This window comes from Delphinapterus leucas, chromosome 1 (genome assembly GCF_059928025.1).
Source record: "Delphinapterus leucas isolate spDelLeu-1000000601 "Yukka" chromosome 1, BTC_Dleu_Yukka2, whole genome shotgun sequence".
Classification (NCBI taxonomy): Eukaryota; Metazoa; Chordata; class Mammalia; order Artiodactyla; family Monodontidae; genus Delphinapterus; species Delphinapterus leucas.
This window is the reverse complement of record NC_143129.1, coordinates 40,056,181-40,068,225: the sequence shown is the minus strand read 5'-3', so window position 1 is coordinate 40,068,225 and position 12,045 is coordinate 40,056,181. Positions and strand designations below refer to the sequence as shown.

The 12,045-nt window shown below is 55.0% G+C and overlaps 1 protein-coding gene across 1 annotated transcript in view; it reads right to left on the bottom strand.

Moving 5' to 3' along the window:
• Positions 1 to 12,045, bottom strand: part of NFASC (neurofascin) — a 76,885-nt gene that overhangs the window by 40,237 nt on the left and 24,603 nt on the right. Inside the window, exons 7-18 of the mRNA XM_089908345.1 lie at positions 11,656 to 11,767; positions 11,029 to 11,213; positions 9,569 to 9,700; positions 6,957 to 7,100; positions 6,185 to 6,296; positions 5,723 to 5,889; positions 5,079 to 5,226; positions 3,671 to 3,795; positions 2,734 to 2,778; positions 1,385 to 1,486; positions 897 to 1,094; positions 7 to 77 (exon numbers count right to left, since the gene is read on the bottom strand). Coding sequence (XP_089764471.1) covers positions 7 to 77; positions 897 to 1,094; positions 1,385 to 1,486; positions 2,734 to 2,778; positions 3,671 to 3,795; positions 5,079 to 5,226; positions 5,723 to 5,889; positions 6,185 to 6,296; positions 6,957 to 7,100; positions 9,569 to 9,700; positions 11,029 to 11,213; positions 11,656 to 11,767 — 1,541 coding nt within the window. The remainder of the gene's footprint in view (positions 1 to 6; positions 78 to 896; positions 1,095 to 1,384; positions 1,487 to 2,733; positions 2,779 to 3,670; positions 3,796 to 5,078; positions 5,227 to 5,722; positions 5,890 to 6,184; positions 6,297 to 6,956; positions 7,101 to 9,568; positions 9,701 to 11,028; positions 11,214 to 11,655; positions 11,768 to 12,045) is intronic.

Below are 12,045 nucleotides of genomic sequence, written 5' to 3'. Positions count from 1 at the left end.
TCTTACCGTCCACGTGATCTCCATGTTGTTTTTTCTGGTCCCCTCTCCCTTCACATCAGAGGGGTTGGACTCAGGGGCTGGAATCCAAATGGATGCAAAGTTCAAGTCCAGTCTGTGCATTACCAGGGCACAGTAAGCAACCTCTCTCCCCCGGCCTGACTGGTCCCTTCTACGCTCTGTCTTTTCTCAGCGTCTCTCAACACACTCTGTCCCATAAGCAGCTGAACTCGCTCTGCCACTTTCTCATATGGCTGACGTGCCTTCCTAGCTAAGAGTTAAACCCCCCAAAGCAGGGATAATTTCTTTTGAATTTTAATCCCTTACAAGACAGCATTTATCATAAGGCCTTCCACACTTTAGATGATCAGTACAGACAACTCAATGTGGATTATCCCCTTTGTGGATTATCCGCTAAGTATGTTTAATACCAGACTGGTTTACCCTGGCCTTCAACATTTTTGGGGAGCATCTCCACCCTCAACGAACCAGCATGATTTTAGAAATCTAAACATTTCATTACCCAAGTGTGTTAAGAAACCTGGTGCAACCCCAGATTATATATTTCTACTGCAAATCTTTGCCATAGCTCTTCCCTTTAAAGCAGAGCATCAAGAATTATTCATAATGTTAGTAATAGTAAAAATGACAGTTAACTTTTATTGTGTGCTTGCTATACGCACATCACGGTGAGTACCCGACTCCCGTTTTCGAACGTAATCCTCACACCAGCCCCGCGACGGAGATGGTGTTATTATTCCCTGTTTCACAGATGAAGAAGCTGAGCCTTGGAGAGGTTAAGTAACTTGCCCAGATTCATGTGGCTGGGGACCGGGGGAACTCAGTCTGAACTTGGGGTACCTGGCTTCAGCACCTCCCGTTAGCTCTCAAGCACTCACGTGCTCCACTGGTTCGGTAGCGCTCGGACGGGAGGCTGGGATGGCTGCTGCCCACCTCATTGATGGCAATGACCCGGAACTGGTAGTTGACATAGGGGGACAGCTGGAGGATGGCTGAGTTGACACTGCCTGGGAACTTGGAATGGTCATGCCAGACCCCTGGCTGGAACTGGTCCTCTTCAAACTGGACAACGTAGTCTGAGGGGGCAAAGGAAGACAGGGCTGTTTGGGGAGCTGAGTTAGTGAGTTTTTTCTCAAGAGCACTCCTTCATGGTTTCCATTAGTCTTTATAATCTCCCTTGGGTAGACAAAGGCACTGGTATATTTCCCCAAACCCAGAAAGGGAAACCAAGGCCTCCACGCGTTCTGTCAACAGGCCAGGACACACGTCAAGTGAGGCCGAAGTGGGACCAGAAACCAGGGCCAGGCCTCCGGCTCCCGGGCTGCCGTCCCCCTTTTCTGGACAGTAGTGCAGGGCCTCGGCTGACCTGTGATGGGGCTGTTGTTATCGTCCCCCGGGATCCAGGTCAGTCTCACGCTCCTCTCGGCCAGGTCAGTGAGCTCCAGGTCCCGGGGTCGGTCTGGCCGTCCTGGCAGCAGAGGGAGAAGACACCACGCAGGCCTCCCGAGTTAGAGCCGGCCCGTCCCTGTGCTGGCCTCAGCCCTGAACACTGTCCCACGGACAGGACTCTGGCGGGCTGGGGACACCACTGCAGGAACCAACCCCAGCCTGTGCCGGAGGGTCAGCACAGGGACCGCCCCCTTCCCTCAGGGTTCAAGGAAGAACAAAGAGAGAACCCTGAATTCCACCCCCACCCCCAAAATATCAAGGAATGCAGGGCACAGGGAGAGCTGGGGCCAACCCACCCCATTGCTGTGGATGTTCTCGGAGTGCAAGCATTTGGGAAATGCTGCCCTTTGCATTAGACCCATGTTCACAACCTTTAGGAAAACTGGTGAAGAAGTTTGGGATTTTGTCTCATTTTCTCATAATTAACTTCTACTCAGTGTACCGAGGCTCTGAGGGGGCAGGAGCCCAGGGGGTGTTCGGAGGGCTGAGCAGGGCAGACCAGTTAAGGGAATAGAGGGGACAAAGACGGAGGACCAGGCCAGGGAGGAGACAGGGACTCAGTCTAGAAGTTTCAGTGATGGACAGCAGGACAGAGGCCCTAACAAGGGTGGGGGCAGCACCTCTTTGGGGCTCCAGTCTCACTGGATTTCCTAAGTGTGTGTTAAGTGCCCTCCCGGCCTGGGGATAAAGGCATCTGGCCACTGACTGGTGAGGGTAGGCGTGGTTTTTTTCTCCTATCCTGGCTCCTTGAGCCAGCTATTTCCACATTTTGGCTGGTTACTGGAAGGATCTGGAAGGTGAGTCACTGGAGCCCACATTCATGTGTGTTGCACACGAATGTGTGCGGATTGGAAATGGGTGTATAGTAGATGTGAAAGGCTGCAAAAAAGATGGGCCTACAGATAACTCAAAGCAAGTGGGTTTCCTGACTGAATACACTTCAGAGGCTAAGCTGGGGGAAGAGAACAGGCCACCCCCAGGGAGTGGTGGGCGTGGCCAGAGGTCAGGGGCTGGGGACGCGGGGAGCGACAGCCGGACTTTGGAGCTCAGTCTGTGAAAGGAGCAGGAAGCCGGGAGTCGGGCTGTGATGGGCTAAGGTAGGTGACGTGGGCCTCTTCAGAGGAGTCAGATTTGGCAGGGAGCGGGGCAGGCCGCCCCTTGCCTGTACACAGCACTCCTGTCCAGCAGTGCTTTCCTCCTCCTGGACTCCTCCCTCCCAGACACCTCGAGTGCTCGGCGACGGTCCCCGGGATTAGTATGAATTACCTTTGGGCAGGGCAGCCAAACGGTTAGTTGGAGTGGCCTGATCAGCTGCAAAGGTAAGATGGGTTATCCAGGTTAGCAGGTTATGTGGGGATAAAGGTGTCCTCGAAGGGTGGGAATAGGTAGCCAAGGCCTGAACAGCTGCCCCTGCACAGCTTCACCCCTCCCCCACTTCCATGGAGAGTGCCCCACCCTCACAAAGGCCTTCCTGTGCTCCCTCCACAGCTGGGGGCAGACACCCTGGGTCCCTCCTGTCCCAATGCTACGACTGTGCCTGGGCCCACTGTTCCCTGCGACCATGCAGGGACACTGCTGAGGGGCAGGAGTGCACTGAGAGTTATGGCAATAGGGGGCCCAGAGACAGCAGAGATGAGGAGGTGATTTGCTTCCCCGGACGGGAGAGGCTACGTCCCCAGGTCTGGGATGGCTTAGTATTTACAGTCTGGCCTGGACACGAGGGCAGGCCAAGACAGGATCACCCGAAATGCACAGCACCCTGTGAAATCCCATCAGGAAAGGGGTGCAGAGAGGAAGGCTAGCAGAGGGTGTTGGAAGGACAAACACAAAGTTCAGTCTTGCTTCAAGGATGGACTGTTTTAATTGACTTAGTGGTTTAGAGTTAGCTGTAAAGTTGGTAAAAATGATCCCAATGAGAACCCCCTGTCCATTTCCCTCTCTCCTTCAGGCACCCTTCAGGTGAGGATTTGGGCAAGTTAATGGTTCCATTCAGGAGGTAAGGCATCCAGCACAGCTCGTTCGGAAAGGAGCAGCTTCCCAACCCTTAAACCAGAAGGCAGGAGGATCACCAGGCCTGGCAGGAGGATCACCAGGCCTGGCTGGCTCGCTGACCACGGGCTCTGCCCTTGGAACCGTCCTCCGCTTCTCTGGCCTCGGGAAATAGGGGGTGGGGATCAGCGCCAGTGTGGGCAGCGGCAGTTACCTAGCACGGTCAGGTAGGCCTTGGCCAGGTCTTGGTCCAGCTCGGTGCTGGCAACGCATGTGTAGCTACCCTGGTCCCGCTCGGCCACACCAAAGATGGTCAGGGAGTCCTCTTCTTTCTTCATCCTGCAAAGGTATCGGGGAGGGGTTGGGAGGAAGGCGAGGAGGGTGACAGTGAAGGGGGCAGGCAGCGGGAATGCTGGGCACTGCCCGGCTGCTTTCTCCCTGAAGTGGGGACGGTGGGTCAGAAGGGAGGAGGCGGTGCTGTAGTCTGGGCTGGGCCGCCACAGCCCCTCCTAGGGGACGTGAGGCTCCACCTCAGTGCTCGAGAGAGGCAGGGTCTTCATGTCACCTTGAGCACTTATGGTGCTTGCGGGAGGAGACAGGAGAGTGGGTGGAGCCAAAGCGGCCCTGGCCCATGTTCACTGTCCTCAGTTCCCACACTGGGTCTGCTCTCTGTGCCTTTCCTGTGCTGTGCTCCCCTCCCGAATTAGGGCACAGTTAGGCCCACGCCCAAAAGGCAGGTCTTCTCGTACTTCCAGCTCTGTCTTCAGCCCAGATTGACGCCCAGGCTCAGCCCAGGTGCCCCGGGCTCCTCTGTACTGTCTCCCACAGAGGGAGGAGCGCACCAAAGAGCAGGGCTGACTGTGAGCATGGCTGAGGGCCAGAATGCCTGCACCCACCCGCAGGCTACGCCCCTGCAGAAAACCAGATCATCGCTGGAAACAGCTGGTACCGATGCTCAACCTGCCCCGAGACGGACGGAGTCCTGAGGGGAGGCTCGGATCAGCTGTTCTTAACCCTAGCTGCACGTTACAAACACCTGGGGGGACTTTTAAACACTATCTATGCCTGGGCCCCCCGTCAACTCCAATTAAATCCGAATCTGGGATGATGGATGGATGGGGCAGGCCTGAGCCTGGTAAGCGGTCCCAGGTGCGTTAAGGGCGGAGAGCCCCATTAACCACAAGGGTTTGAGTCTGCTCGGCCAACCGTGCCCTCTGCTGGAGAACAGGAGCGCTGCAGGCAGGGCTGAGAGGATGGGGAGGGCGTCCTGGCTGTGAAAAGGAGGAAGGGAAAGGATCAAAATAAAGGGAGGAGGACAAGGGAAGAAGTGAGGGAAGAGAGGGAGAGAAGTGAAGACAGGAAGGAGTGGGAAGGAGAGGAGACGAGGGAGGGAGGAGGAGGAGAGAGGAGCAGAGCCCTGATGGGGGAGGGGGGGAAGCTGCAGTGGGAGGGGGGTCTCGCCTGATGTGGAGGGAGTCGCTGAGGCTGTCACACCCTCCTCAGCAGTTCCCCAGTGACACACATGACACAGGTTCCCTGCGTTCTTCAATGCATCCCCAAGAGCAAGGGAAAAGAAAACGCCCCAGAGGAGCAGCAGGAAGAAAGGAGGGAGGAGCAGAAACCTGTTCCCGACGTAGAGGGGCTCGTCGTCCTTCAGCCAGTACACTGTGAGCTTCAGGGAGGGGTCGTGCTTCACGCGACACTCCAGCTGCACCGTGGTGCCCCTTTTGGCGACCTGGTCCTCAGGCATCCGGTAGATCCTGGTGGGGTCTGTGGGGAAGCCCCCGGAGCTCGTCTCTGCCACCCCACGCCCGTGTGGCCACACAGTGTGACATGCATGACCTCCAGGTTAGACGGACCACGGAAGTGGCAGAAATAGGATTCGGTTACATGAATGGTAGGGGACGCCTGGTATGGGGGGATCCCAAACAGTAGCCAATCCCCAAATCCTTTCTCTCCGGCTCAGGAACATAGGACGTATTTTCTGGGGTGGTAGTGGGGAGCTGGTGTGGGTAACAGGCGTCCCTGCCTACGTCTATTTGGACCAGGCTGGTAATGACTCAGTGCTCGCAACACCAGGCCAGCCAGAGGCCCTGGCCACGAAACTTCCACGGAGAGGACACACAGACCTGGAGGGAGGTCCCACTAGGTATTAAACATTAGGTGTGGCACATTGTCAAAGTGAGTGACACACATGGATAACCTTGAGGAGATGGCTTCCTTGCCCTCCCCACCCCTCCCTCTAGCTAGCAACTCTCTCCTTTACCTTTGACCTCCAGGCGGACCTGGTTCTCAGCTTTGCCCAGGATGTTGGTGGCAACACAGGTGTAGATGCCTTGGTCCTCTTTGCGGATCATCTTGATTTCCAGACTGCCGTTCTCGTAGACATGGTAGTTGCCACCATCCAGGTTGCTTCCTTGCCCATTCTTAAACCTCACAACAGAGCAGCACGACACACAGCATACTGAGAAGGGACCAGCCCGGGGGGCGGGAGGAGCCCCGAGCCTTGTGGGTCTTGCCTCCGACCACTGGGTGGCCTTGGCAAGTCTCTGGGCCTCGGTTTCTTTCTTTGCACAATAAGAGGGTTGACCCAGCTGATCTGCCAACTCCTCCCAGCTTCAACCCTTTAAGGCTCCCAGGACTTGCTGAATACCTCTCATGGGCCAGATGGAATGAGAAAGGCGAGAAAGATGACCCCGTGGTGGAGGCCTGGTCTCCTGGAACTTACCATCGGAGTGTGGGGATGGGAGACCCAAAGAACGGGCAGTCCAGCCGCGTCCGGTTGTACAGGATCACCCTGATGAGCTGGTTCCGGGGTGACAGCATCCGAGGCGGCACGTCTGCAATTCCCAGAGAACTGACCTTGGGTGGGGAGTCTTCCTCTTCCTCTTTGTGGACCAGTCTTATCTCTCTGCTCCTTCTCCTCACAGCAGCTTTCTCAGCACCAGTGTACCTTCCCCCATCAACCTCCCTCCTTTAAGAAGCCTCTGAGAATTAGGTGAGGAAGGAGGAAGCTTATCCATTTGTCCTTCACCTACCCTACATCCAGTCCAGCTTTTGTAAAGGGTTTCCCCCAGTTTTCCAGCAGCTTCTCTACCTGCCCCTCCACAGCCCCAAGGCTTCTCCTAGCTGCACCTGCCCACTGCCCTCTCCCTGCTCTGGGAATGCCACAAACATATTCAGAACTATTTCCCACCGACACCATGGAGAACCCAGGGAGAGTCAACATGGACACACCAAGGAGACGAGACGGTCCCTCCTCTCATCAGGGGAGGAAGGGGACTGAGACTGACTTTTCGCATGGAATGAACTCTGTCTGCACACCCAGCTCTACGGATTTTAAGTCCTCCACCCTCCCCGCAAATGTCATTCTGGGTCTCCGTGCTTCCCCCATCCTGCCGCCCTCACACCCCACCAGCCTGGCCAATCACTGGAGAAGAAAGTGTACCCATGAGGGGAGAAAGGTCCAGGCAGGCGAGCGGAGGGAGGGGTGCACTCACCCAGCACGCTGACGAAGGCGTTGGCCAGCAGGTAGCCGTGCTCGTTGGAGGTGTTGCACTGGTACACGGCCCTGCTGCTGATCTGGGTGTCCCGGAAGATGATGGTGTCCCCGGCCACCTCACGGTTTGGGTTGGGTGGTGCCGCTACAGTCAGAAAAGACACTCCTTGTGAGAAAGGGGGAGGGCAGGGCGAAGGGCACTTGGGACTCTGGCCAGGACTCCCTGGTAGGACTGGGGTGCTGTGGAGGCAGTAGCACTGGGCCAGCTCAGACCCAGCTTCCGGCCCACCACTGCCTAGCTGTGTGGCCTGGGTCCATCACTGAGCCCACTGGAGTTTATTTCTCAATCCATCCGATGGGAATAGGAATCCCGGTCAAACCTACACAGCAGCTGGGCAGCTGTGGTTGACAGCGTAAGCTTTGGAAACAGGAGGGGTGTGAATTCTAACCACACTACCTGCCGGCACTCTTCAATGGCTCTGCACTTCAGTCTCCTTGTCAACTGAATGGGGCTAACATATCACCCTGTGGGGCTCTTATGAGGATGACCGGAGATTCTCTGCATGTCATTAGCAGAGGGCTCAGCACATACTGATTATCATCGTTGTTACTGTTTTAATTTAATGTGCATATACTCAAACGTGTTTTGAAAAGGATAAAGCAATATCCAACTAGATGGGACCTACCACCTTCCCATCCTCTGAGCAGAGCACTCTGTAGACATTCACAAAGTTAAATCCGGAAGTCGATGCCTGCTGAAAGCTGAATGAGTCCCTGCGTTTGCCAAAGCTACCTGATCTTCCCAAGACGAGTGCACACTGAGAGGACAACCCCTGCTGCAGTTCTGCTGGTACCACTGGCTGGGGATGCAGAGAGCAGAGGCTGGGGAGTGGCCGTGGGGTCTCACACCTGTCCCCATTATCACTCCAAGACCTGGGGCAAATCAACAACTCCTCTGGGCCTCATTTCCTTCACCTGTCAAACGCGGAAGCATTACTCCCATCTTTCCCCTACTCTTGAGGAAGGTTAAGATAAGAGAATGATAATGAGATAATGAGCTGTACAAATAAAAGTTTTTTAGAAGTGTAAAGAATCCCTACTTTTCTCATCTTTCACCACCAGAAGGTGCCTTTCCTCTGTAAGATTTCGGGACTGAGCCAGATGACTTGGTGTGCGTGATCTAGGAACTCATCCAGGATCTCTCAGACCTACCACAGAAGTCGGCAGAGAGGAACCCAGGGTCTGGCCCCGTGGGCTCCACCCCACAGATAGCAAGTCTGAGCCCGGAACTAGGGAATCAGCAGGTGAACAAAGCCGAGCTCAGCATCCTTATCATCTTTCCGGAGTCTCCACTCAGCAAAAAAGCACAAAGGAAGCCTATGCCAGCAACTTTAAGTCTCCTTGCCCGGCAATTCCCACAGACCAGCTTTCCTCCCGGTCACTCCCTTGAGTGACGGGGGACCTTTCCCTGGGCCAAGGCTCAGCTGTAAATCCTGAACTTTGCATTCATTTAATGGTGCTGTGACGTCTAGAGCCTTTGTTTGCTTTGTCCCCACACTGCTACCAGGACAGGGAGAAGGGCAGAGGGCAGGCCGTGTCCGTGTGTCGCTCGTATCCAGAGGCAGAATATTTCCTGGGATAACTAGATGCTCAGTACTAGACAGGGTAGGCATATTGCACCATCACAGCAGCCCACAGCTTCCCCACTCACTAGCCATGCGACCTCGGGCAATTCCCTGCACCATCAGAGCCTCATTTCCTCATCTTTAATGTTTGAGGTTAAAGAGATAAGAGGAATGCACAGTGCCTGGCACACAATAAATGTCTAGAAAGGTGCATTCTCCTGTACCTGTCTCCCTGCCGCTCCACCTGTTTCTATCAGCTGTTGCTTGTGAGTTAGGCTCTGAGGTCTTGCCATCTATTTTTTGCCCCATCGGGTTGATAACACTGTTTGCATTTCCTCTGACCCCTTAGAGAAAGTAAGGACAGGACACTTAAAAAGTAAATGCGACTGGAGTGAATATGATGTGAAAAGTTGACCTCTGGCTGGAAGGATCCCTGGAGTCACCCATTCCGGTATCTGGGCAGGACTAAACCTTCCTGACGTCTGTGCGTACTCAGTAACTGCACTGTGCACCTCTGCTCTCGTAGGGAAGTTTTCCCTCATTTCTGACCACATCTTTCATGTTGTCGCGTAACCCTGCCTCTTATTTTGCCCTCGGCATAGAGAGGGACTTGGGTAAATGATGGAAATGAGTTACCGAGCTCTCCTCTACCTCCTGAGCCCCAGCCATCGCTCAGAGCCTATACTCTCAGGAGATACAGGCTGAGGTCTCTAGCCCTTGAACTGGGCTCTGTAGTTGTAAAGGGCAGAAAGCAGAAATTTATGAAAAAACCCCAGGGAGCAGAAATCCCCTAAACATGGGAACATAACCACAGGCCTTCTGTGCTCTCTCACACACAAATGAGGCAGGTTTCCTGCCTCCTGAGATGTCCAAAGAGATGGCTACTCCCTCCCTTCTGCTGCAACAGGGCTGGCCCGCAGGGATGGTGAGCTGGATCCTCCGGCAGGAGACGGAGCAGAGGCAGGAGGGAGAACAGTGCGTTACTCACATTGCAAAGGTTCCCCATTCACCATCCACTGGACGGTGGGCTTGGGGTTCCCGTTGGCTCGACACACCAGTCTCCCGTCCTCGCCAGGAGCCAGGATAAGGTTCTTGGGTTCGTCCAGCCAGTAGGGAGCAGCTGGAAGACAAGGACAGGCATAGGCAGGGGTGTCAGATGACAGGAGCAGCCAGAAGGAACCAGTGGGCCCCCTCTAGGAAGGCAGGAGCCCCCGAGTGCCAGCCCCAGGCCCCCGCCACCTGCCCAGGGCTCATCCCGATAGGGTGACAGTCTAGGCTGCCTTTGGTCAGCTTGGCACTACAGATGCTGACTGATTTATTTCAAGTTCACAGAACAAGAGTTCTAAACTGGGGCTCCCTGAAGAGCTGTTAACAAACGTGGGTGCCAGGGCCCATCGTCAACCTACTAATCGGAATCCTCGGGGGACGACTGGGCAGCCAACGCGTTGAGAGCTCCCCAGGCACTCGTGGTGTGCACCCAAGGGCTTGAGCCAGGGAGGGTGGTCAAGTAGCAGGGCTCGGCCCTGTGGATTCCTGCTGTTGTTGCTGCAGGATCAGACCATTTAGGAAAGGCCTGATATTCATTCTTTTAGACACTAAGCTTCGGTTAGAGCAGATGCTCTTAGCCGGCCACCCCTTCCAATTTTCTGGAAATTTCTGTGAATATGTGGATATGGACTTTTTTGAGAAGAGGGTCCTTTGGATCAGAGTCCCAAAGATCTTGAAACCCCAATAAGGGTTAAGAGCCCCTGGTTCGAGCGTGGTGCTGAAACCAAGGTCACAAGTCAACCTGAGCATGTACTAGGAAAGTTCTTGCACTGTGGTTTCAGACCTCATCACCCCAATCATCCATTCAGCCCACCATTCAGACTGAGAAGTGACTAGTGCACCCCGCCCCCACAACTCGTGGCTGGGACCCCCATAGAGGCATGTGCTCTGTTGCCTACAACAGCTCAGGTGGCCCATCTATGCTTTGTGGGGAGGGAAGTGATTTTTTGAAAAATAATTTGGGCCATGATGACTCCCCATTTTTAAAAGAGAACCACACACAAGTACACAGATAGCACAGGCCTAAGACAACACACCGTGAACAGGACTGCGAAACGAAAGACAGAAAGGTTCTGGGTGATCCAGATAGGCCACAGGAGAAAGTGCACCTGCTGAGGGAGCCCCAGGCACAAAGAGGAGTTGGGCAATGGTCAGGGCAGATTCCCTCCCTTAACACCTCCCTCTTTCCCCCTGCCCTTTTACACACACACACACACACACACACACACACACACACACACCCCTGGGGGTGACACCATTCCTGCAGGACACTATTGCCACTAATCAGTGTGTTGGACGTTTTCCCCACTCACCCTGCCCACCAACCACCCTGAGACGGAAGGGTGGCCACGGAGTGTAGGGCTGGCAAAATCATCGTAATGAGAAATACACACAACGTACCCTTTACTCTCACCGAGATCGTGTGCCGGATGCTGCCCATCTTGTTGGAGGCCAGGCAGAAATACTCCCCGGAGTCTTCCTCGGACACGTTGGTGATACGCAGGGCCTTGTTAAAGTTCTCAAACTTGGCTTTGTCAGACGGGAGGTCCCCACCTTTCTTGTACCATGCGATGTCTGGTGTTGGGCTAAGAGGGACCAGGCGAGAAACAGGGACTTATCATGAAATGTGGCTCTGCTATTATTGTATGGAGCCCGGGACACCCAGGTATCCTTAAAGTGGACTCGGGCCCAGGAGGATGCATGTCCTCTGAGAGCTGATGCCTCCTATGCAGAGGGGATGCTCAGCACAGGGATGCTCAGCCACAGGACTTATCTAAGGTCACAAGACGGTCTAACACACATACAGGAAGCCTAGTCACCTCCTTTCCTCATTATCTAAAAAAGAGAGGCGGCCAGTGGGATAGAGATGACTATGATTTGCATCGTCCTCACTAGGAGCTGTTCGCCTCGCTTTTTGCACTGCCACAACGCCCGCCCCCCCAAAATGTGGCAAGAACAGAGCATGCACAAACCCCCAGCCCAGCCTCCCGGAGGGTGACCAGAAGTCGGGGTGCAAACTGTACGTACACCCCGGAGGCAATGCACTCCAGCAGGAGGTCCATGCCACGCAGCACCATCTGACTGCTTGCAGTGCCCTGGGGATACATGAAGCTGGGTGTTCTTTCTGCAACTCCTCGGGCTGAAACAGGATGGAATAAGCTCTCGTGAGCTTATTGCCCAGAGGGCTGACCCAGCTAGGCCAGAGCTGTCGGGCTAGAGAGAAAGGTTATCATGCCCTCCTGCTTACCCCCTTACCCTCAGAGGCACCAAGCCCCAGACCCTCCCCGCTGAGACCACCCCAAGGGCCGGGACATCATTAAGAGAGGTGTGTTAGGAAGCGCAGGGCTCCTCGGCCCCACCAGCACATGTGTGTGAGCAGCTCTACGTTCTGACAGGATCTGCCAAGAGGAGCCCAGC